Below are 25,886 nucleotides of genomic sequence, written 5' to 3' on the forward strand. Positions count from 1 at the left end.
TATCATTCTTGTATCTTTGTTTTTTTACTTCAATATTCTAGCTCTATTTCTGTTTTAACCAAGGGATTTCTCTCATCTTCTTCTTCTCCCTTACTTTCTCTCTGTCTCTCCCTCACTTTTTTATTCCCTCCCTCTCTCTCTCTCCTTCTCTTTCTGTCAGCCCAGCTCCTCCTCCTGGGGCTTCAGGGAGGTCGTGGTGCTGCATTGTGACAGAATGCGATTTTGTGGTAGCTTGCGTGCCATGCTAAAACACAAAATTTACCATTTTACCACAGGATCCTTCAGAAAGGGAAGGGAGTCCTTGAGAAAGGAGGTTCTTGCCCACCAGCAAAGTATCTTCAGGGAGAGTTATTCTGGGTGGAGTAAAAGACTTTTGGTTTCATCACTTTCTTAAAGAGTCTACGGAGGGTAAACTTATAGTCGCCCAAGAGGAAGTATTTTTTTCCCCAAGAGCTTTGAAGAGGAGAACTGATCCTATTTTTAATTCCCTAGGGAAGGAAACATTTCATCTGTTTGGGTTGTTTTGAAGCCCAGTGCTGGCACGTTTTGTGAAGGGAGGTGGGGTGTGTGTGTGTTTTTGTGCGTGTGTGTCCGCGCGCTCACGTACATGTGTGTTCACTTGGGAAAATGTGTAACAGAGGACATATGCCCTTGTTAAGACTAGAGAGACTGTGGCAAGAAGAACTGAACGAAGTTGGGCCGGACGCTGCCTCCCTCCGAAGGGTCGTATGGATCTTCTGCCGTACCAGGCTCATCATCTCCATCGCGTGCCTGATGATCACGCAGCTTGCTAGCTTCAGTGGACCAGTAAGTTTAAAGCCATCCTTTCTACCGGTCATCGAGGGGCCATCCCATGGCCAGCTCTAACCCGCCCGAGTTCCGTTGCAGGGTTTTCAACGCACGCGGGCTAGCTAGCGACCTTAGCGCGTCCCCCTCGGGCCATACAAGGGGCAGGGATGTCCGGAACCAGCGGCGACTTGCCAGGTTGTCGACGACTCATCCGGGGGATGGAAGGGCCTAGCGTCGGAAGGGCAGTGTGCTGGAAAGAAAAAAGGCTTCCTCCCTTAACGGGGAAAACTCCCTCCAAGGCGATTCGGACAGAGCTGATTGTTCTTCAAGGGAATGTGTTGACGTGGAATCGAAGTGCCGATTCCGGAAGGATATAAGCCGGTAGCCCTCTGACCGAGACAGTAGCCTGTGTGTGTTTTGGTGACTATTGCTTGGACCGTAGAGGAAGCATTAAGTCTTGATTGTCTTGAAGAAGGAGAGGATTCTTGCCAAAATCACCCTCAGAGCGTGACTGAGTGGAATAAAAGGAGTAGTGGAGACTTGGGGGTGGTGGGGGGGAAAGAACTTGGTTTTCTCTAGTTAGTATGGAGAAGATATACATCGTAGTGCCTTTGACATTCACACCGTTTTCTTTTGTCACTTGTTTGTTGCACCTGCTGTGCAGATTTACAGTTGAGACCTTGATTCAATTTATTCTTTACAAATTTGCCTTGAGGCGTTGGAGCAGTAATACTGCTTGTAGCTCACCTTTCCCAAACGGGTAAGCTGGAGGTTCATTACTTGGGTAAGTATACACCTCTGGTGCATGGTGACTAGGTTAAGCTGATTCCGAATGGGTTTTGTGTTTGTTTATTTTCAAGTTTTTCCTTGTTCCCCGAAACGAGGATAAGTTATTTTCTAGTACCGCCTTCAGTTTAGTTCACTCGGGTTCTCCCATAACGCCGGGGGGGAGGAGGAGGGAGGGGAGTCACGGTCTCGATGATGACCACGGTTAGGAGCATTTGCGTCCCGGTCTCTGCACGTCGACCGACCACCTCTCGCCCGTTTCTTCCAACATCACATGGCGCTCTATCCAGGTAGGCGCCCATTGTCGGAAGAATGTTCCCCAACTCCCAGACCTTCTATCCCAAAGGTGGAGTGCAATCAGTGGATTATGGAAGAACTAGGTGGAGTTGAGCAAAGTGTGGTGTGAATTACAGAGTTTGAGGCCAAATGACTTCATTGATCAAAACAGTAAAGGTTGTCAAGGGACTAGCTTCCCCCAAGAAGAGCTTCTGTCATTGTTTCACTACAGGGGCAGGTAGCAGCTTTATCTTTTTATCCCTGAGTTTTTAAAAGCGAGGCAGTGTCCAGTTTTTCCCATTTCATTGAGGTTCCAGCTCTCTCAACTCCCGCTTGCCAATGCAGGTCATTCAGGAGGAGGGAACTTTTTTTAAAAAAAAAAAAACTTTTTTAGTGTTTCTGTGCACATTCACTTCAATGGTTTTAAACGCCTGTGTATTCCTAGTCTACCTTCTCATGCAAAATACTGCCCAAGTAGAAGTGTACTTCCTGTCCTCGTTTAAAGGAATAAGAGCCTGGGGTCTCCTCTGGGACAGCAGGGCCTTACTACTATCCTCTTGCTGAGTTTTCATCTCAGGGCCAAGAGAAAGAGCTCTGGATGTCATCATCATCATCAATCGTATTTATTGAGCGCTTACTGTGTGCAGAGCACTGTACTAAGCGCTTGGGAAGTACAAACTGGCAACACATAGAGACAGTCCCTACCCAACAGTGGGCTCACAGTCTAAAAGAGTGGGCTCACAGTCACAGATGTCATGGGACTTGTCCGTGCCCCTTCTAGACTGTAAGCTCATTGTGGGCGGGGAACTGTCTGCTAATTTTGTTGTATCGTATTCTCCCAAGCGCTTAGTATCATGCTCTGCACATAATAAGCACCCAGTAAATACCACTGATGGATTGACACCCACATTACAGTGGATTTTGAAACGTCTGTTCTGGAGGTTCACATGGATTTAAATTTATAAAAAATGGAAATGGCCAGAAAGCTGCTTTGGGGCCATCTCCGTTAAATCCTATTGATGGATGGATTGATTGATCGATTGGCCAAGATGTGGGGTTGGCGGGGGGCGGTCAATAGAGCATCCTTTGATTTGGGGGTTTTCTGTCCGGTGGGGTTAGGTACTACCAGGCAGACCCTCCAAGGACAGTCTATATTAAGGCTATATCTCCTCCAAGAGGCCTTTCCTGAGAGAGCCCTCTTTTTCCCCGGCTTGCTCTCCCTTCTGCGTCATCTTTGCAGTTGGATCTTTGACCTTTGGGCATTTGATAATCGCCACAGCCCCATAGCACTTATATATACCTTTAAATTATATGTTCTAAATTATTTATATTAGTTTGTCTCCCCCTCTAGACTGTCAGCTCATTTTGGGCAGGAACATGTCTGCTAACTCCGTTGCATCGTTCCCTCCCAAGTCTTCGTCCAGGGTCTGCACAATGTAAACGCTCAGTAGATACCGTTGATTGAGGATTTTTGCCCATCCTATATATTCTGGCCCAACTTTGAAATGGTTTGAGGCCTCCATTTATTTCACGTTGCAGTTCCCTCCAGACGGCGTGTGCATTCTGTTGTCCCCACCAGCCTGATCCTTCTTAGAGAAGAGTCGGGGCCAGGGTGGGGAGGAATCAGTGATTTTCCATTGACCTGCCTCGTGCTGGTTCTTTCCCTGGGCACATTGCTTTCTGCAAGGCTCACTTATCCAGAAGAAACTTTGGAGCTTCATCTAACAATGACTGCTCTCCTGGGTTTTTGATGGCGCAGTAGTGAGGCTAAGTGCCAGTACTCTCAAGGTAACATTCCGACAACGTCATTAGCTGCCACATTCCCAGTATTCCAAAGGGCCTTCCTGACCAGAGAATTTTTTTCTCTCTCTCTCTCCTTATTTCTTTTTTTTTTAGCCTGGCTCCAACCAGGATTTTGTTGGAGGCCTCGTGTTCACCTTGGATTCCTTGGTGAACGCCGCCTCTGTTCCGGGAGGCCCTTTTTGGGAAGGAAGAGTGGAAAGCCATTACAGGGAGAAGCTTCCCACTCCTCCGACCCCTCTTCAGCCGCAGCTTGCTTAGCGCTGTCAGGTCCTGGATGGTCTGGGGACGTCTCTCTCTGTAGGGGGACAAATGACAGAAGCTGTTCTTGAGAATTTTCAGGATGGCTGTATTCTGCGGTCAGAATGAGAGAGTCAAGCTGGGCGGAATCAAGAGCACAGGTAAGGTAATGTTTCTTCCCTGGGAATGCTTACCACAGCCAGACAGCTAATGCTGACCACCCTGCTAACAGCCTCACACTTTTCCTCCTAGTCTGGGTAAATTGAAGTGATAAATTATGTACCACTTCTTTCTCCCTCCTTTGTTTCGGTTGGAATTTTTTTCCTCCCTCCCTCCCCAGACGCCTCTCCTTTTCTTCTTTCGTATCCAGTGCCAAATGGTTTAAAATGTGATTGTTTTCGAATACCCTCTGTGTTTTGTTTTGGAAATTCTTTAATCTGCTCTCTTCCTCTTCTTTTTTTTTTTTTTTTCCTTTGGAAAGTTTTGACATAATGTTAGCGTTTGTGTCTTTTTACCTCCCCCCCCCCGCCCGGGAGGTGCGGAAAAAAAAAAAACGGCGCTTAAAAGGTGTGGGAAGGAAAGAAGCCAAGGCAACAACCCGCTGTCTTTCCACGCCTTCCTTTGGAGACTGTTTCCGCCCGGGCCGCGGTGTGCGCGAAAACGCTTACTGCTCCAGCCAGCTTACTGAGTCGCTTCTCGTGAGGAGGATGTAGGGGCTCAGACCTTGCCACTCAGTGACTCAGTTCCACCTGTTGGATTGGATACTGGAAAAGAAGCCACTAATCTCCGCGCTAGCAACCCAACTGTACACAGTTGTGACCAAAACCCTGGATGTAAACCCAAAATCCAAGTGAGGGGAGAGCTGGAGCGCGATAGTGCTGTGAATCCGAGACCCCCCCCCCCCCCCCCCCCCCGCACTCCCAATCCCGCCCCACCCCCGTTTGATCAGGCCATTCCCTGGGACTTGGTGGAATTTGGATCAGTCGGGGGATTTTAGAGCCCGGCGGACATCCGGCACTAATTCGTTCATGGAAAAAATGGGAAGCACAGATCGCCCTGGAGGCGATCCTGGGATCCAGCAGTGGCCATCTCTGACAAGTGCGTCTGGTCTCCATTTTTTTTTTAATTTTTTAATTTTTTTTTTTGTCGTTCAGCACTGACACGCAGTGGCTGTCACCTTCGCTTTTAGAAGTGGGTTTTTTTTTCTCGTTCAGAACTTTTTTTTTTTCTTTTTTGGAGGGGGTCATTTTTGCAGAGTTGGGGGAGCGGGGCTTGTTTGGCTTTCTGAAGGATTTCATTTTAGCTCCGAGGACTCCAACAGACTCCGAAGGATATCCAAACAGTCCTTCCTTGGGGACTCCTTTTTTTTTTTTCCCCCCACGTTTTCTGTCCCAAGAAAACTTAATCCCTCAGCTCTGGGTTAACGAATGGAAGGACCAGCGCCTTTAAGCAGAGCAGCTTTTTTAGGGGAGTGTCTCGTCCATTAGCGTGAGGCCTTTAGGGCCAAGAATCTTTCCACCTTCTTGCAGAGTCACTGCGGCCTCGGGCGTCCCGACAGACTAGCACCTCCACTTCACGCCGCCATGGACTCCGGGAACAGCCGTTGTTTCTCTTCTGTATTTTCCACTGTATCGAGTTAAAGTGACGGTGGCAGAGGCCAGAATACCTGTTGGATGGCTAACCATGTAAAACTCAACTCTGTATGTGCACACTGTATGTTGATGCAATGCTCCTCCTGTTGTACAGTGTTTGTGAGATGCTCTTTGAAGATGGTACTTTTATTTCTTTTTTTTTTAATTATTATTTTCAATAAAAGTGCGTTGTTTCCCAGTTCCTGGTATTTAATACCGCTGCTGAATGTGCCTGTGTGAGTGTGCGCTCCAGTGTCGCAGGACCTCAAAGCTGGAGGTGGCAATCGGTGGTTCTTGGGGGCTTGGCCGCCTTCTCTCTGCAGGTGGTGTTTGAGATATGCTACCTGAGGTAATGTGTTTTTGTTTTTGGGAGCGGGGCGGGAGGCCGGGAGGGCTAGACGGGGGGATTCTTTGAGTTTTTCCAACAGTCTGTGCACTCTCGCTTATGCGTCTCCTGTTTGCTTTTCTACTGTACTATTAAACTGCGGGTGTTTATTTCCAGGAATGTTTTGCAAATGTCCTCACTCTTCCCCAGTACAACTGTAGGTACCCTGTTCCTTTTTATCAAATAAGCACGTTTGAAACGGTGGAAAAGCGGTCTTGATTGCACCTAAAGGGATGTCTGTCTCTCCACGCGTGACAATGCCAGAGTAGTTGAGCGTTCATTTTTAAGGGACCATATTATTAGCACTCATTTCAGCTCATGGACAGGTTTCTGTTAAGTTAGAAGGTGTGATGGTTCAGCTGGCGTTGAGGGTTGCAAATCTGGGGGCGGGGGGGGCCCCACCCCACCCCAACCTCTGGCTAATTCCCGTTTTCCGAGGGCAGGAGGACTCTGAGCCGTGACGTTGCGCCCTCCGGGCTGGAGTTTCTTTGCTTGTAAACTTGCCGCTGTGGGGACGGAGCCGTCCACTCTTTTCTAACTTAACACAAAGCTGTCGCGTGGTCCCTGGAGGTCGAAGGGGGTGTTCACATGGGTGTGCGTTTCTCCCTGTAGGCCTTCGTGGTGAAGCACCTTCTGGAGTACACCCAGGCGCGGGAGCCCAACCTACGGTACAGCTTACTTTTAGTCCTGGGCCTCCTCCTGACAGAAATCGTGCGCTCCTGGTCGCTGACCCTCACCTGGGCACTGAACTATCGCACTGGCGTCCGCCTGCGAGGGGCCGTCCTGACCATGGCATTTAAGAAGATCCTCAAGCTGAAAAACATAAAGGAGAAGTCCCTGGGGGAAGTGAGTGAGGCGTTCTCTCGCGGGGGGCCTGTACTTTGGGCTCCTCTTGCTCTCCCGCCCCGGCCGACAATCCCCTCGGGAGAAGCGGCCCGCGTTCCCCGGAAGACCCCTCTCACCGCTCTTTTGCGTTCCAGCTCATCAACGTGTGCTCCAACGACGGGCTGAGGATGTTTGAGGCGGCGGCAGTCGGCAGCCTGTTGGCCGGAGGGCCCATCATTGCCATCCTGGGCATGGTTTACACTGTCATCATTCTGGGGCCCACGGGCTTCCTGGGATCAGCCGTCTTCATCCTCTTTTATCCAGCCATGGTGAGTCAGTGGCCCCGCCGACACCCCCCGCCCACCCCACGGGAGCTCAGTTGGTCTGTTTCGGGAGGCAGCGGCAAGTCCGCCTGACATCTAAGTGTAAGCGTTTCCTCCGAGTCAGGGTGGTAGCCAGGAGAGTAGCAGAAGGCGGTGGGGAGTCTTTCACACACCTGCCTGAACTCTTGATTTTAGGGGGAAGAAAATGTCCCTTTTTTTAATGGTATTTGTTAAGCACTTACTATGTTCCAGGCACGTAGTAATAATAATGATGGCATTTGTTAAGCACTTACTATGTGCAAAAGCGCTGTTCTAAGCGCTGAGGGGGTTACAAGGTGATCAGGTTGTGCCACGTGGGGCTCGCAGTCTTCATCCCCATTTTACAGATGAGGGAACTGAGGCCCAGGGAAGTTTAGTGACTTGCCCAAGGTCACACAGCTGACACGTGGCGCAGCCGGGATTCAAACGCATGACCCCTGACTCCAAAGCCCATGCTCTCACCACTGAGCCGCGCTGCTTCTCATACGGGAAAAGGAAAATAAAAGAAATCTCTGCCCTTAGGTAAATACACGATAGGTTTGGACACAGCCGTGCCCCACACGGGGTTCACGGTTTTTAACCCCCATTCTACAGATGAGGTAGCCAGAGACGCAGAGAAGGGAAGTGACTTGCCTGTGGTCACACAGCAGGCAAGTGATGATGATGATTGTGGTATTTGTTAAGCGCTCATTGTGTCAGGTACTGTACTGGGGTAGATACAAGGTAATCAGGTTGGACGCAGTCCCTGTCCCACATAGGGCTCATAGTCTTAATCCCCATTTTACAGACGAGGGAACCGAGGCCCGGAGAAGTGAAGTGACTCACCCAAGGTCGCACAGCAGACAAGTGGCGGAGCCGGGGTTAGAACCCGGGTCCTTCTGATTCCCAGGCCCGGGCTCTAGCCACTGGGCCATGCTGCTTCTCTGAGGGGACTTTTTGAGGGGCTCTGTGGGAACCAGGGCGAGATGGGGGGAAGAAAAGCCCCCCAGTGACACCCTAGCTCATAGAGGGCTTGTAATCATTAACTGGTTCTTCGTCTTGCTCCAAAAGCTGGGCTTCTCTTAAAGTTTAAAACATCCATCATCTGGCACAGCATCACTTCTCTCTCTTTCTCTCTCTCTCTCTCTCTTTTTTTTTTTTTAATTGTACTTTCAGATGTTTGTGTCACGACTCACCGCGTATTTCAGGAGAAAATGTGTGGCTGCCACAGATGAGCGGGTCCAGAAGATGAATGAAGTTCTCAATTACATTAAATTCATTAAAATGTATGCTTGGGTCAAAGCCTTTTCACAGAACGTCCAAAGTGAGTGTGCAGGCGTGGCAAAGGAGGGCTTTGGAAAGGCTCAGTGAGGACTTTGCATAGGGAGGCAAAAGAAGGGGATAATAATAATAATGGTGGCATTTGTTAAGCACTTACTATGTGCCAAGCGCTGTTCTAAGCACTGGGGGGGGATACAAGGTAATCAGGTTGTCCCACATGGGGCTCACAGTCCTAATCCCCATTTTACAGATGGGTTAACTGAGGCCCAGAGAAGTGAAGTGACCTGCCCAAAGTCACACAGCTGACAAGTGGCAGCGCTGGGATTAGAACCCATGTCCTCTGACTCCCAAGCCCGGGCTCTTTCCACTGAGCCACAGTGCTTCTTGTGTTTCTGCATTCGGCCCTTGGGATATTCCAGGTGTTTTTCTCTAGAGAAATCTGTTGCTGGAGACCCGGAGTTCCTTATGTTCTTAAACACAGCATTGACGGAGAGAAGGGAACGGGAAATTTCTGCAAAGCATCCTCTCCATCGTCGAAGTTGCGTGTTTTGACCTCCTAGTTGGATGGCTTTCCTTTATGTAAAGGGCTTTATGCATGCCAGCCTGACCTTTCTTCATCTTAATAATAGGAACGATTGTGACACTTTAAACACTTATTATGTGCCAAGGATTGTACTGAGTGGTGGGTGGATTCAGTATAAGCGGATTGGACAATGTCCCTGTCCCTCGTAGAGCTCACAGCCCAAGGGGGAACCAGAACTAGTGTTTAATCCCTCTTTTTACTGATGAGGAAATACAGGCCGGAGAAGTTAAATTTGTTGCGCCAAGGTCACACAGTGGGCTGACGTTGATACGGTGTGGTGCCAGTTAAATGATCTCCGGGTCCAGGACACTGGGGCTGGGGCTGAGTTCCATTTGATTCCCTTGACGTTGATTTTGGCTTATTTTTGCCTCTAGAAATCCGAGAGGAGGAACGCCGAATCTTAGAGCGGGCCGGCTACTTCCAGAGCATCACGGTTGGAGTGGCCCCCATCGTGGTGGTGATTGCGAGCGTGGTGACGTTCTCTGTTCACATGATCCTCGGCTATGATCTTACCGCAGCCCAGGTAAGTGAGGACGCCATTCCAAGTGGATTTGGAGAGGATTTGGAGGTGCCATTGGCACAGTGAGAACTGGTTTCATCTTGCCCAGAGTCACATTGCTCCTGGAAAGCGGAGGTTGAGTTTATACTCTCCCGTTTCTCCTTTCCGCAAATGATTTTATGTCTGTCTCTCCTAAACTATCAGCTCCTTGAGGGCAAGAGGCAAGGAATGATGTCTCCCAGCTCGTATTGAGAAGCAGCATGGCTCAGCAGAAAAAGCACGAGCCTGGGAATCATTCATTCATTCATTCATTCAATCGTATTTATTGAGCGCTTACTGTGTGCAGAGCACTGTACTGAGCGCTTGGGAAGTAAAAGTTGACACCATATAGAGACGGTCCCTACCCAACAGTGGGCTCACAGTCTAGTCCTCTATAGAGTCAGAGGACCTGGGTCCTAATCCTGGCTCTGCCAGTTGCTTGCGGCGTGACGGGCAAGTCACTTAACTTCTTTGTGCCTCAGTTTTCCTCAGCTGTAAAATGGGGATTCAATGCCTGCTCTCCTTCCTGCTTGGACTGTGAGCACCAAGTAAGGTAGGGATTGTGTCCAACCTGATTAGTTTGTATCTACTCCAGCACAGTGCTAGACACATAATAAGCACCTAAGAAATACTGTACTGATATGCTCCAAAATGCGTAGTACAGTACTGCATACAGTGAGTTCTCAATAAACACCACTGATTGGGTAAAATTTTGCTTTTTTGTGCTCTCTGAGGCCCCAGGCTTAGTTTTGAACCTTTCTTATAACTTTCCCAGGAGTTAATATTGCTCCGAATAGAGGAGACACTTTGTATATACCTGTGGGGATGATGATGACAGCAATAAAAAACCTAGAAGGAAAATTATTTGTGATTTTTTTTTTCAAATGGTATTCATTCAATCGTTCATTCATTGTCATATTTATTGAGCACTTACTGTGTGCAGAGCACTGTACTAAGCGCTTGGGAAGTACAAGTTGGTATGTGCCAGGCACTGTACTAAGTGCTTGGGTACATACAAAGTAATCAGGTTGCGCACAGTTCTTTGCCCACATGGGGCTCACAGTCTTAATCCTGTGTCCAAACTGATTATCTTGTATCTACCCCAGCGTTTAGTACAGTGCCTGGCACGCGGTAAGTGCTTAACAAATACCATAAAAAATGCAAAAAATCCCCGTTTTATAGATAAGGTAACTGAGGCACAGAGAAGTGAAGTGACTTGCCCAAGGTCACACAGCAGATAAGTGGCAGATCTGGGATTAGAACCCAGGTCCTTCTGATTCCCAGGCCTGCGCTCTATCCATTAGGCCATGCTGCATGGAGGTGGATATTGTCTACCAGCCAGTAAGGAGCTGAGACAAACACTCAGGCTAGTTTGTCACTTTTGCCAGGGCTCTCAATTCCAATTACGCTGGGTTTTCTTTTGTTGTTGTTGTTTTTCTTTTCCTGTGGCTAGGCTTTCACAGTTGTCACCATCTTCAATTCGATGACATTTGCTCTGAAAGTAACACCATTTTCAGTGAAATCTCTCTCTGAGGCATCCGTGGCTATCGACAGATTTAAGGTACGTGTCCGTTGTCCGATTTTATCCTCCCTCCTTGAAGGGGAGATGTCTTGGACATTATCTCACCGCCCTCCTTGTCTGTTTGAAAAGTCCATTTATGGACCCAGTTTGTTCTTCCTCAGGTTGAACCTTTTGATTGTGTCACGGGAAGAAGATGGGATGGGGGAGAAAACGACTGCCAGAGCAAAGGAAAATGTGGTTGATTTGGTGAAGGGGCAGCGTGTGTTGTGTAAATTCCAGAAATCTTGGTTCTGAAGGGGCTATTTAGAACAGGAATTTTTAGGGTCCCACTCTTTGAATTTCATCTTTTCTGAAAGGGCAAAAACACCCTGTAATGGGATAGGAAAGTGACTAAACCCTGGACTGTCAGAAGCAGGATGCCCGTCAGGGTTTGCTTCTCCTTGGCATTTCTCCGTACAACCTTGAGCGGTTTGTAGTGTAAATCTTTTTTTATTGCTCTCCGTCCTTTGCCTCGTGGCTTCCAACTTGAAGTAGGCAATGCGGTGAATGTGAATAATCACAAAATCAAATGGCTTTTGAGGATTCTGGTTGAACGTCCTGGTTTTTGTTTCTTTTTTTGTTTTGCAAGTGATTAGTTGAACTGTAATATGCTGGTTCCCCACTATTTAAACTAGCTCAAGAGCTTGGGGTTGGGGGAGATGTGTGAAAGCGAATAACAGCATGAGAGGGCCTGCTGGGATAGACTTTGTTTATCTCATACCAAGGTTGAAATATGGCTGGAAAAATGCCAGAAGGAATGCTTCCAAGGACTAGATTAAAAATAAAAAGGCGTGATCTCTCCAGAGTAGCAGGTTACTCTGGAAACTAGGGCTCAGTGTCAGATTGTTCAAGCAGCCAAACTAGAAAATGTGTTAGATTTCCACCGTCTCTGGTGTTTTCTTCCGCCGTAAAACATGCCTACCTTTCAGGATGTGGCCCGTGACCTAGTTAGTGGAAGTTTTTGGTGGTATTTAGGATGTGGCAGCCACTAGAGAAGGGTTGAGAAACAGCAGGCATTTTTGTCTGTTTATTTTTAGAACCTATGTCCAACACAAGGCAAGAAGACCTTCCTTTCTGGCTTAAATAAGGTTTGAGCCCTTTTCTGGCCCGTTCTTAACCTCTCCACTTTCTCAGCTAGTACCTGAAGTAAAGAATTGTCTTTATAGTGTCCTATCTGTTGACAGGAGGCTTTGGAGGGAGGGGATGGCGGGGAGGGGCGGAGGGGCGGACGGGCACTTCTCTTTCCAGAAGAAGCAGCCATCACAGGAGAGGTGGTGTTTTCCCGGGGTGCTCACTGCTGTGTTTCCCAAGAAATGACACCTGGAGAAGAGGCATAAGAGTTTGAGGAGTGTAAGGGGGTGGAAGAATTTTTTCCTGAGGGTGGAAATTTCGTGGAAGTCCGTCCGTCTCGGAAACTTAAAATTCTTACGTTTCCGGAAGTTTCCTGAATTAGCGTTAGCAGAGAGTCCCTGAATCAGGTGTGCTTTCTAAGACTGGAAACGGTAATTCACAATGACAATCCTTCCCGATTGATCATTGAGTATAGGATAACCTGTGGAACGCTTCTGGCAGGCTGGTCATGGGGAAGCCCCGTGCCGTGGAGTAGTAAAGTGCCAGCAAATTCTTAGATGGAACCTATGGAAAAGTTGGGGGTGAGTTTTCTGTTTGTTGTCCACTCCCCCTACCCCCACTCCCATCATTCCCAAGCCTGGAAAACAGTGCCGAAAGCTAGAACGTCATGGCTAAGTCTGAATGTTAAAACTTGCTGGGAGAAGAGGGGTGCTCTTTAGCTCCTAGTTTGGGCTCCTCAAGTGGAAATGGCTTTCTTTTCACGCGGTAGCAGCGGTCTCCCCTGAAGGAACTAATTTTAAGGTGTGTTACCTAATGTGATGGACAGTGGGGTGTAATGGACTTCAGAGGTTAATCTTAGGAACCCTTTCCTGAAATTAGGAACAAAAATTGAATGTCTCCCAGGCTCCAGTTTATTCCCTAGTGCTGTTCTTCGTGGTTTTTTGTTTTGTTTTTTCCCCTCTTCAGGCAAAAGTTAGAGCCTGGAGTTATGTTCAGTAATAGAAAATGTGTTCCAGGGAAAACAGTGGGGCATTGTTCTGTACCCGACTCAGCACTTCCTTATAAGCCTCCCATATCTCTAATCCCCTAGGATAATAATAATAATGTTGGTATTTGTTAAGCGCTTACTATGTGCCAAGCACTGTTCTAAGCGCTGGGGTAGATACAAGGTAATCAGGTTGCCCCATGTGGGGGTCACAGTCTTAATCCCCATTTCACAGGTGAGGTAACTGGGGCACAGAGAAGTGAAGTGACTTGCCCAAGGTCACACAGCTGACAAGCGGCAGAGCCGGGATTCGAACCCATGACCTCTGACTCCCAAGCCCGTGGCTCTTTAATAATAATGTTGGTATTTGTTAAGCATTTACTATGTGCAAAGCACTGTTCTAAGCGCTGGAGTAGATACAAGGTAATGAGGTTGTCCCACGTGGGGCTCACAGTCTTCACCCCCATTTTACAGATAAAAATCTGTAAAATTTTACAGATCTTTCCACTAAGCCGCGTTGCTTCTCTAAGGATCCCATCTGCCCCTGCTCCACGTGTACATAAAAAGGTAAAGCAGGTGGGCTCCAGGTCAGCTCGTCGAACATTTGCGGTAGAGGATGTGCGCCTTTTGGGGTAGTGGGGTCTAAAGTGGCTCAGTGGAAAGAGCGCGGGCTTTGGAGTCAGAGGTCATGGGTTCAAATCCCGGCTCCACCGATTGTCAGCTGGGTGACTTTGGGCAAGTCACTTCAATTCTCTGTGCCTGTTACCTCATCTGTAAAATGGGGGGATTAAGACTGTGAGCGCCCCGTGGGACAACTTGATCACCTCGTAACCTCCCCAGCGCTTAGAACAGTGCTTTGCACGTAGTAAGTGCTTAACAAATGCCAACATTATTATTATTAAAGTGCTGTTCTGGTGGGCGAACGTCACTTTCTCTCGGAGCCTCGCTCTCCCGTCGCGACCCCGGGCCCTTCAGCCGGCCTGGATTTAGTTCACACTAATAAACCGCCTTTTGCTCTTCGGCTTTCTCCCGCTGTATAGCCCGATGCGTTTTGCTACGTGAGTGCGCGCCATAGGCTTGTCTCCCCCCCGGTCTTGATCCAGTGTCTCACCTTTGCACCTCTCTCGCAACTCCTATCAGAGTTTGTTTCTAATGGAAGAGGTTCACATGATAAAGAACAAACCAGCCAGGCCTCACATCACGATAGAGGTGAAAAATGCCACCTTGGCGTGGGACTTCTCCCACTCCAGCATCCAGAACTCGCCCAAGCTGACCCCCAGAATGAAAAGAGACAGGAAGGCCACCAAGGGCAAGAGGGAGAAAGCCAAGCTGCAGCGCGAGGGACAGCAGGCCGTCCTGGCCGAGCAGAAGGGACACCTTCTTGTGGACAGTGACGAGCGGCCCAGCCCCGAGGAGGAGAGCAGACAGCTCCACCTTGCCAACCTTCGCTTGCAGAGGACACTCTACGGCATTGACCTGGAGATTGAGGAGGTAACAGCTAAACCCCTTCCTATCCCCTTGTCCCCCCCTCCGCGTCTTGAGCCAACTGCCGGTCGTAGAATTGTAGATAATAAATAATAATGATGGCATTTATTAAGCGCTCGCTCTGTGCAGAGCACTGTTCTAAGCACTGGGGATTACGAGGTGATCAAGTTGTCCCGTGAGTGGCTCACAGTCTTCACCCCCATTTTACAGATGAGGCAACTGAGGCCCAGTGAAGTGACTTGCCCAAAGTCACACAGCTGACAACTGGCAGAGCCAGGATTTGAACCCATGACCTGTGACTCCAAAGCCCGTGCTCTTTCCACTGAGCCATGCTTCCGACTTTTTTTTTCCCCTTTTCAAACTGGAATCAGGGTCTCTGCTGTCCCCCAAATCTCACTCAAATGTTTTTGGGTTTTTTTTAAATGGTATTTGTTAAGCACTACCTTGTGCCAGGCATTGTACCAGGCGTTGGGGTAGATTCATTCATCCGTTCATTCATTCGTATTTATTGAGTGCTTACTGTGTGCAGAGCAGTGGACTAAGCGCTTGGGAAGTACAAGTTGGCAACATATAGAGACGGTCCCTACCCAACAATGGGCTCACAGTCTAGAAGGGGGAGACAGGCAACAAGACAAAACATGACAGGTGTCCAAACCGTCAGAATAAATAGAATTATAGCTCTATGCACATCATTAATAAAGTAAATAGAGTAGTAAATATGTACAAGTCAAATAAATAGAGTAATAAATCTGTACAAATATATACAAGTGCTGTGGGGAGGGGAAGGAGGTAGGGCGGGGAGGAGATGGGGAGAAGGAGAGGAAAAAGAGGGGGACTCAGTCTGGGAAGGCCTCCTGGAGGAGGTGAGCTCTCAGTAGGGCTTTGAAGGGAGGAAGAGAGCTAGATACAAGATAATCAGATTGGACACAGTTCCTGTGCCACATGGGTCTCACACTCTTAATCCCCATTTTCCAGATGAGGTAACTGAGGGCCAGGTAATGATGATGATAATAATTGTGGTATTTGTTAAGCACTTACTGTGTACAAGGCACTGTACTAAGCACTGGGGTGGATATTCATTCATTCAGTTGTATTGAGCGCTTACTGTGTGCAGAGCACTGGACTAAGCACTTGAAGTGCAAGTCAGCAACATATAGAGACGGTCCCTACCCAGCAACGGGCTCACAGTCTAGAAGGGGGAGACAGACAATAAAACAAAACAAAACACGGATACAAGTACATCGTGTTGTACACAGTCCCTTTCCCACATGGGGCTCCCAGTCTCAATCCCCATATTATCAATCAATCAATCGTATTTATTGAGCGCTTACTGTGTGCAGAGCACTGTACTAAGCGCTTGGGAAGTACAAGCTGGCAACATATAGAGACAGTCCCTACCCAACAGTGGGCTCACAGTCTAGAAGGGGGAGACAGAGAACAAAACCAAACATACTAACAAAATAAAATAAATAGAATAGATAGGTACAAGTAAAATAAATAAATAGAGTAATAAATATGTACAAACATATATACATATATACAGGTGCTGTGGGGAAGGGAAGGAGGTAAGATGTGGGGGATGGATGAGGTAACTGAGGCATAGAGAAGTCAAGTGACTTACCCAAGGCCATTAGGCCATGCTGTTACCCAAGCGAAGTGACTTGCCCAGGGTCACACAGCAGACAAGTGTCGGAGCCGGGATTAGAATCCAGCTCCTCTAACTCTCAGGCCCGGGCTCTTTCCACTAGACCACACTGCTTCTCAGTCAATCAGTGGTAGTTCCAAAGACTTCAATAATAATAATAATAATAATGGTATTTGTTAAGTGCTTACTATGTGCAAAGCACTGTTCTAAGCGCTGGGGGGATACAAGGTGATCAAGTTGTCCCACGTGGGGCTCACAGTCTTCATCCCCATTTTACAGATGAGGGAACTGAGGCCCAGAGAAGTGAAGTGACTTGCCCAAAGTCACACAGCTGACAACTGGCGGAGCCGGGATTAGAACCCATGACCTCTGACTCCAAAGCCCGGGCTCTTTCCACTGAGCAACGCTGCTTCTCTGGAAGAGCCCCGCCTTGTGAGAGGCGATGTAAAAGAATTGTATTGTACTCTCCCAAGCACTTAGTACGGTGTTCGGCACACAGTAAGCGCTCAGTAAATACGACCGAATGAATGCTTCATTTTTCTGAGAGAAGCCAGGCTTCAAGGGGAGACAGTGTGAAGGACATACATGATTCCGGAGTGAACTACTCTCTCCTCTTCAGCTGTGCTCTTTTCCTGTAGACTGGAAGCTCGTTGTGGGCAGGGATTGTCACCATTGTATTGTACTTTCCCAAGCACTTAGTATAGTGCTCTGCACACAGTACGCGCTCAGCAAATACGATTGAATGACTCTATAGATCCCAAGTTTCAAGAGGCCGTGACTGTGATTTTCTCTTGCAGGGTTAGGTCTGGCTGGGAAAGACCGCTTTGCCTCTCGCCCGTCGGAGAACTTTGGAAAAGTGGGCGGGGATCAGGATGTGTCCTGAAGCTGCGTGGGTCTTAGGTGTGGAGCAGGGACTGGTTCTGACCTGATTATCCTGTATCTACCCCAGCTCATAATAATAATAATGACATTTATTAAGCGCTTACTATGTGCAAAGCACTGTTCTAAGTGCTGGGGAAGTTACAAGGTGATGAGGTTGTCCCACGGGGGGCTCACAGTCTTAATCCCCATTTTACAGATGAGGGAACTGAAGCATAGAGAAGTGACTTGCCCAAAATCACACAGCTGACAATTGGCAGAGTCGGGATTTGAACCCATGACCTCTGACTCCAAAGCCCGGGCTCTTTCCACTGAGCCACACTGATTCTCCTGTACTTGTCATAGTACGGTGCGTGGCAAATGCTGCCATTATTGTTTAATTTCTACCCTGTTTCCTGTTGCTCTGTGTGGAGTCTCCCCAACGCTTAACCGCCAGGCCTTTTTATAGCACTCCCTCGAGTTGCTTCTTGCTACCCAGCGCTTAGAACAGTGCTTTGCACATAGTAAGCGCTTAATAAATGCCATCATTATTATTAACAAAAGTGGTATTTGTTAAGCGCTTACTATGTGCCAAGCACCATACCAAGCTCTGAGGTAGCTACAGGTTAATTGGGTTGGACACAGTCCTCACCCCACAAGGGGCTCACAGTCTAAGTCAGAGGGAGAACAGGTATTTAATCTCCGTTTTACAGATGTGGAAACTGAGGCCCAGAGAAGTTCATTGATGTGCCCAACGTCACCCCGCAGGCAGGTAGCAGAGCTGGGATCAGAATCCAGATCCTCTGAATCCCAAGCCGTGCTCTTTCTACTAGGACACGCTGCTTACATCGAGAAATTGGTGTCAGCCTGTTGCGTGGTGTATTTTGCACTCAGTAGCCTGAGCTGCTGTCAATCTATCGATGGTATTTATTAAGCAGCCGCTATGTGCAGAGCACTCTTCTAAGCTCTTAGGAGAGCGCAGTATAACAGTCGGACTAGATGATCCCTGCCCACAAGGAATTTTATTTGTTCTGACGATTTTGGCACATGTTTTGTCTGTCTCCCCCTTCTAGACTGTGAGCCCGTTGTTGGGTAGGGACCGTCTCTCTATATAATAATAATAATAATGGCATTTATTAAGCGCTTACTATGTGCAAAGCACCGTTCTAAGTGCTACATTCTACATCACATTCTACATCACACAGACTATATGTTGCCGACTTGTACTTCCCAAGCCCTTACTATAGTGCTCTGCACACAGTAAGCGCTCAAGAAATACGACTGAATGAATGAATAGACTAGGCTTTTTAGAAAGGAGGAAGTCTTCTCTAAATTCTGGGTTTCTTATGTTCTAAAGAGGAGAGCCCCTGGGAGTCCTGGCGACAAACAGAGCAAAACGGTGTTTGTATTTGGAGAAATGAGTAGTTTTCTCTCTTCACTCCCCACCTCAGAGCCTCATAGAATGAAGCCCTGCTATAAGGAGCACTGTACCTCGCTCTCCTCACCGTACCTCGTTCTCACCTGTCCTGCCATCGACCCCCGGCCCACGTCATCCCCCGGGCCTGGAATGGCCTCCCTCTGCCCATCCGCCAAGCTAGCTCTCTTCCTCCCTTCAAAGCCCTACAGAGAGCTCACCTCCTCCAGGAGGCCTTCCCACACTCAGCCCCTTCCTTCCTCTCCCCCTCGTCCCCCTCTCCATACCCCTATCTTACCTCCTTCCCTTCCCCACAGCACCTGTACATATGTATGTACATATTTATTACTCTATTTATTTATTTTACTTGTACATATCTATTCTATTTATTCTATTTTGTTAGTATGTTTGGCTTTGTTCTCTGTCTCCCCCTTTTAGACTGTGAGCCCACTGTTGGATAGGGACTGTCTCTATATGTTGCCAACTTGTACTTCCCAAGCACTTAGTACAGTGCTCTGCACACAGTAAGCGCTCAATAAATACGATTGATGATGATGATGATAAGGAGCCGCTTGAAAAGTACAACACACAGACCAGCTGGCCCCTCCTTGGAAGACCTTGGGTATTCCAGCGGAACTCTTAACCTTACTTTGCCATTTGAAAATGAGGCTGATGATTACTTTGTATCTACCCCAGCGCTGAGAACAGTGCTTGGTAGCTAGTAAGCACTTCACAAATACTATTAGTAGTATTTAATTCTATAATTAATTAGCTTAAATTCCCACTGTTGGGTAGGGACTGTCTCTATATGTTGCCAACTTGTACTTCCCAAGCGCTTAGTACAGTGCTCTGCACACAGTAAGCACTCAATAAACACGATTGATTGATTAAATTCTATTTGTTCTGATGATTTTGCCACCTGTCCCCATGTTTTGTTTTGTTGTCTGTCCCCCCCACTTCTAGACTGTGAGCCCGTTGTGGGGTTGGGACCGTCTCTATATGTTGCCAACTTGTACTTCCCAAGCACTTAGTCCAGTGCTCTGCACACAGTAAGCGCTCAATAAATACAATTGAATGAATGAATATTATTACTATTATATAAGCACCTTCCACTAGATCCTTGATGATGTCTTGAATAAAAAATGTGGGGCACAAGCACAAATGGTCATTTACAGAAGAGTATTTAGTAGTTAAAGAAGCTAAAGTAAAATGAGAAGCAGCGTGGCCTAGTGGAAGGAGCATGGGCTTGGGAATCGGAGGACCTGGGCTCTAATCCTGGCTCTGCCACTTGCTTGTTGTTTGACCTTGGGCAAGTCACTTCACTTCTCTGTGCCTTGGTTCTCCCGTTGTCCCTTCTACTTCTCTTCCTCCCTTCAAGGCCCTACTGAGAGCTCACCTCCTCCAGGAGGCCTTCCCAAACTGAGCCCCTTCCTTCCTCTCCCCCTTGTCCCCCGTCCATCCCCCCCGTCTTACCTCCTTCCCTTCCCCACAGCACCTGTATATATGTTTGTACATATTTATTACTCTATTTTACTTGTACATATCTATTCTATTTATTTTATTTTGTTAGTATGTTTGGTTTTGTTCTCTGTCTCCCCCTTTTAGACTGTGAGCCCACTGTTGGGTAGGGACTGTCTCTCTATGTAGCCAACTTGTACTTCCCAAGCGCTTAGTACAGTGCTCTGCACACAGTAAGCGCTCAATAAATACGACTGATTGATTGATTGATTGGCCAGGAGACAGGAATTGTGTCCAACCTGATTAACTTGTACCTACCCCAGCGCTTAATTAATCAGTTGTATTTATTGAGTACTTAACTGTGTTCAGGGCACTGTACTAAGCACTTGAGAGATTACAACACAGTAATATAACAACAATATAACAGACCCATTCCCTGCCCACAGTCTAGAGGGGGAGACAGAAATTCATATAAATAAATAAATGACGGTTATGTACATAAGTGGGGGAGAGGGTGATGAATAAAGGGAGCAAGTCAGGGTGACACAGAAGGGAGTGGAAGAAGATGAAAGAGTGCTTACTTAGTTGGGGAAGGCCTCTTGGAGGAGAGGTGCCTTCAATAAGGCTTTGAAGGTGGAGAGAGTCGTTGTCTGTCGGATAGGAAAGGGAAAGTGGGTTCCAAACCAGATGCAGAATGTGGTTAAGAGGTCGTTGATGAGATAGATGAGGTGGATGAGACTGAGGTAAAGTGAGTAGGTTGGCATTAGAGGAGCTTAAAGTAGCATTTGTTTGACACAGAGTAAACACTTAACAAATACCACACAAAAAAGTACCTACTGTTTGCGGGACCTTGTGATATCAGCGTCTGGATTAGAGAAACCAGTCTGCCTTCAAAGGGCTTAAAGAAAGAAGACCCTCCCCTCCATTTTGAGATTCCGGCTCTCTGCAATCCCATATCCACTTGGAAAAATCCCTCGCGAAAGCCCACTCGAGCGATCCTTTGGCGCTTCAGTTTCTCCTCTCATAAAGTGGACAGGTCTGATGAAGATGATATGGTTGACTTGAGTCTGAGTGTGTTTTCAGGAATGCTGGTGATTAAGATGGGCCTGTTGCTTACTAGGGTGGCCGATTCTGGCCCTGAGCTGGAGTAATGGGACCCGCCCTCCGAGAAACCCACCTTCTAAGAAATGAATTTGTCAGTCGTCTATCCGCGTAATTCTGACTGTCTTTCTCTCTCTCTCTGCACTTTAGGGAAAACTGATTGGAATCTGTGGCAGCGTGGGCAGTGGAAAAACCTCCCTCATTTCCGCCATCTTAGGCCAGGTGAGATTTTTATTGGCTTCCTTGAGGTCTACCCCTTCTCCATCCTGGCTTCCCTCAGGAGAACGAGCTCTCCGAATTTCTGGAAGGATGAAGTCGGAAAGGGGTGTTTGGGAAGGAACACTGTCTGCTCCCTGTCAGAAATCTGAAATCTGCTGACGAGCCTGCTGCAGAGAATCCCTATGACTGGGAATGTCAGAGGCATAGACGATAAACACCAAATTGTACCTGTCTTTGAAATTTCTAAAAAGCAGGGAATTCTAACGGGAAAAAAGACAACGATTTGGGGGCGCCCAGGTAAAGTGGTTGGAGATGAAGATGAATTTGGTTGGAGTTTGTAGATGAATATTGTGTGGAGAAATCCAGCTGCAAATGAGGAAGAGCTTTCATGACAGCAGCCAGTGTCTGGCTCTTGCGGCCCAGAAGGATTGATCAATCACTGGTACTTATTGAGCACTTACTGTGGGCAGAGCACTGTACTGAGCACTTGGAAGAGTGCAATACAACTGAGTCGGTAGACACATTCCCTGCTCACAAGGAAGGGGAGACCGATGTTAATGAATAAATTAGGGTGGGGGTCCCACACAAACTCTCTCTCTCTTCCCCCTCCACTAAGCAGAGGTTTCCTGGAGATCATCATCATCATCAATCGTATTTATTGAGCGCTTACTGTGTGCAGAGCACTGTACTAAGCGCTTGGGAAGTACAGATTGGCAACATATAGAGACAGTCCCTACCCAACAGTGGGCTCACGGTCTAAAAGGGGGAGATGTGAGTGGCCAGTTTGTAGGATGAATATCATCAAATGTATCTTTCAACTCTTTCCATCTAGAAAGTGTAACAGAGCAGGGAAAGGAGACAAAAAGAGTTCCAAGAGGCCACCTGATGCTCTTAGCAACAAGTTTGTAGATGAATATTGTGTGGAGAAATCCTGCTGCAAATGAGGAAGAGCTTTCATGACAACAGCCAGTGTCAGTAACTGGCAGCCAGTTATGTTGCCAATTTGTACTTCCCAAGCGCTTAGTACAGTGCTCTGCACATAGTAAGCGCTCAATAAATACGATTGATGATGATGATGATGATGGAGTCCTATTCATTCTGCAACTAGAGAACTAGCAAATTCCAGCCCCGTCTCCTCTGCTGCGAGCTACAGCTTTTTGGAAGTGTAGGTCATGGATTGCAATCCCAGCTCCGCCACTGGCCTGCTGTGTGACCTTGGGCAAGTCAGTTCACTTCTCGGGGCCTCAGTTGCCTCACCTGGAAAATGGGGATGAAGACTGTGAGCCCCACATGGGACAGGGACTGAGTCCAACCCAGTTTCCCTATATAATAATAATAATTGATGGCATTTATTAAGCACTTACTATGTGCAAAGCACTGTTCTAAGCGCTGGGGAGGATACAAGGTGATCAGGTTGTCCCACAGGGGGCTCACAGTCTTCACCCCCATTTGACAGGTGAGGTAACTGAGGCCCAGAGAAGTGAAGTGACTTGCCCAGAGTCACACAGCTGACAAGTGGCGGAGCTGGGATTTGAACCCATGACCTCTGACTCCAAAGCCCGGGCTCTTTCCACTGAGCCACGCTGCTTCCATCCCAGTTCATAGTACAGTGCCGGGCACATTAGTAAGCGCTTAGCAAATGCCACAGTTATTATCGTTAGTAAGTGTTGTGGCAGGACCTTGGAAAAGTTGGATGGGCATTTCAGACAAACTTTCTGTTGGAACCGGTGCCCTTAGTTCTTCCTTTGCCCACAGATACTCTTGTTAGTAACTTTTAAGGGGTTCCCAAAGTTACTAAGTGGCCCTCGGTTGTAAGAGATTTTCCTTGTCCCTCAAGTGTTTCCATTAACCATCATCTGTATCACCTTTCTTAATAATGATAAATAATTGGGGTACTTCTTAAACATTTACTGTGTGTCGGGCACTGTAGCGCTGGGGTCTTGTCTTATGCCGTCGAATCGTTACCGACCCATAGCAACATCACGGACGCATCTCTCCCAGAACGCCCCGCTCTCCATCTGCAATCGTCCTGGTAGTGTATCCGTAGAGTTTTCTTGGTAAAAATATGGAAGTGGTTTATCATTGCCGCCTTCCGCGCGGAAACCTCGAGTCTCCGCCCTCGCCCCTCTCCCGTGCCTCTGCTGCCCAGCGTGGGTGAGTTTTGACTTGTAGCCGATTGCCTGCCACTCGCTAGCCACTGGCCAGGCTAGAAATGGAATGGACAGGCCTCTGCTTGACTCTCCCTCCCACAGCCGAGACTGGTAGAGGACTGGAAACCCTCCAGGTGCGACCCTGAGGGGGGAAGTGCTGGGGTGGGTGCAAGCAAATTGGGTTGGACATGGGGCTGTGGGGCTCACAGTCTCAATCCCCATTTTACAGATGAGGTAACGGAGGCCCAGAGAAGCTAAGTGACTTTCTGTGTGCAGAGCCCTGTACTAAGAACTTGGGAAGTACAAGTTGGCAACGTATAGCGGCGGTCCCTACCCAACAGCGGGCTCACAGTCTAGAAGGGGGACAGACAACAAAACAAAACATATTAACAAAATAAAGTATGTACAAGTAAAATAGAGTAATAAATATGTACAAACATATATACAGGTGTTGTGGGGAGGGGAAGGAGGTAAGGCGAGGGGGAGGAGGGGAAGAGGAAGGAGGGGGCTCAGTGTGGGAAGGCCTCCTGGAGGAAGTGAGCTCTCAGTAGGGCTTTGAAGGGAATAAATGTCACTGATGTATGCATAAGTGCTTGTGTGGGTAGAGTGAGTGCTTAAGGGGTGGGACTCGGATGGGTAAGGCCACAGGGAGGGAAAAATAAGGTGGAAGGATGAGAGGTTAGTCTGGGAAGGTGTTGGGAGGAGATGGGATGCGGTAGAGTTTTGAAAATGGGGTGGTGTCTTCTAGCAGTCACCCTCGGTAGTTTGTGTCTGTTGGTAGAGAAGCAGCGTGGCTCAGTGGAAAGAGCACGGGCTTTGGAGTCAGAGGTCGTGGGTTCAAATGCAGGCTCCGCCAATTGCCAGCTGTGTGACTTTGGGCAAGTCACTTAACTTCCCTGTGCCTCAGTTCCCTCATCTGTCAAATGGGGATTAAGACTGTGAGCCCCCCCGTGGGACAACCTGATCACCTTGTAACCTCCCCAGTGCTTAGAACAGTGCTTTGCACATAGTAAGCGCTTAATAAATGCCGTTATTATTATTATTATTACTCGTCCTCAGCACTTAGGAGTGTTTCGACATCCTTAGCAATTACATATCAACTCACCTCCTCAGCAAACACACATGCGAGTGTGTGTGAATATTTTGGTCAGTGTTATCGCTTGTAGCTACCCATCTCTCCCATTGGATCGTAAGCTCCTCGAAGAGGGAGACCAAATCTTTTATTTCTAGAATACCTGCCAAGAACTTAGTTCATTGCTGTCCACCAACCGTTATGGATGACTGACAAAGAGTAAACTTAGGCTATCAGTCGCGCCCTTTTTCCTTTCCTCAGCAGTAGTTCTTCTGGATAATTTCCCGAATAAATTTTGAGCTAGAGTCCTCTGGGCTTCCCTCAGTATATCACAACCCGGCCTTTCTGTTGCAACTGTCTGCTACTCTGGGGTCACTCGCTGTTGGTGCTTTTGTTGACCGGAGGCGTGAGCGCACTTAGAATTAGTTAAGAAGGAAGGGTATAAGATGGGAGATGGCGGCTATTGGTAGAAATGCTTGCCCGTTTCAGACATGAGCTATCACCAGGCTTGTCCTGTAAGCAAGTGAATGTGACCTGATGGGTGACCTTGGACAAGTCACTTAACTTCCCTGTGCCTCAGTTACATCATCTGTAAAATGGGGATGAGACTTGCGAGCCCCATTTGGGACATGGACCGTATCCACCTAGCTCGTATCTACCCCAGTGCTAACAAACCATTAGAAAAGCTCTGTCTAATGCTTTGTGCTTCTAGGCTGTAAGTTCCTGGTGGGCAGGGGACACGTCTACTGACTCTGTCCCAAGACCTTAGGAGAGGGCTGTGCACACCGTAGGCGCTCAAGAAATACCATTGATTTTTGATGAACTGATTTGCCTCAGTATCACTGTCTGGGCCGGAGGTACGGCGGGGTATCCGCCAGAAGTTTAGGCCGACAACATCAAACCTTCGAATCGTGGTTGTGAGGCTTCGGGCCCTGTCCGGTTTTGTGTCATGACACTGCTCGTGTCTCCGTTCCTGTAGATGACACTGCTGGAGGGCAGCATTGCCGTCAATGGGACATTTGCCTATGTAGCCCAGCAAGCTTGGATCCTCAATGCCACGCTGCGAGACAACATCCTATTCGGGAAGGAGTTTGACGAGGAAAGGTAACGGGGGGTGCGATCTCAGTCACGTGCGACCTCAGTCACCGCACCGTGGTCAGCCCGGTCCCATCAGTCCCCGGCCACGACGACCGGTCTCCTTTCTCTCCTCCAGATACAACATGGTACTAAACGGCTGCTGCCTGCGACCTGACCTGGCGATTCTTCCCAACAGCGACCTGACCGAGGTAAAGCCCCCGTCCCCCTTAGCGGGCTCGTTACGACACGAGGGTGTTGAGGAAAAGGACGGGCCGAACCGGGCCGGAGTCCACGTTGGTCGGGCCACTTTAAATG

The 25,886-nt window shown here is 48.1% G+C and overlaps 1 protein-coding gene across 3 annotated transcripts in view; it reads left to right on the forward strand.

Moving 5' to 3' along the window:
- The window catches only part of ABCC5 (ATP binding cassette subfamily C member 5), a 144,960-nt gene that overhangs the window by 47,504 nt on the left and 71,570 nt on the right, over nucleotides 1–25,886 (forward strand). The window contains exons 5-15 of one of the 3 annotated variants that reach the window (XM_038744451.1): nucleotides 660–807; nucleotides 6,520–6,753; nucleotides 6,888–7,061; nucleotides 8,250–8,397; nucleotides 9,312–9,460; nucleotides 10,929–11,036; nucleotides 12,074–12,124; nucleotides 14,233–14,583; nucleotides 21,204–21,275; nucleotides 25,474–25,598; nucleotides 25,708–25,780. In XM_038744451.1, coding sequence (XP_038600379.1) covers nucleotides 660–807; nucleotides 6,520–6,753; nucleotides 6,888–7,061; nucleotides 8,250–8,397; nucleotides 9,312–9,460; nucleotides 10,929–11,036; nucleotides 12,074–12,124; nucleotides 14,233–14,583; nucleotides 21,204–21,275; nucleotides 25,474–25,598; nucleotides 25,708–25,780 — 1,633 coding nt within the window. Of the gene's footprint in view, nucleotides 1–659; nucleotides 808–4,372; nucleotides 4,800–6,519; nucleotides 6,754–6,887; nucleotides 7,062–8,249; nucleotides 8,398–9,311; nucleotides 9,461–10,928; nucleotides 11,037–12,073; nucleotides 12,125–14,232; nucleotides 14,584–21,203; nucleotides 21,276–25,473; nucleotides 25,599–25,707; nucleotides 25,781–25,886 lie in introns of those variants that run through there. The other 2 variants (XM_038744460.1, XM_038744468.1) reach the window with 2 other exon arrangements.

This window comes from Tachyglossus aculeatus, chromosome 1, assembly GCF_015852505.1.
Source record: "Tachyglossus aculeatus isolate mTacAcu1 chromosome 1, mTacAcu1.pri, whole genome shotgun sequence".
NCBI lineage: Eukaryota > Metazoa > Chordata > Mammalia > Monotremata > Tachyglossidae > Tachyglossus > Tachyglossus aculeatus.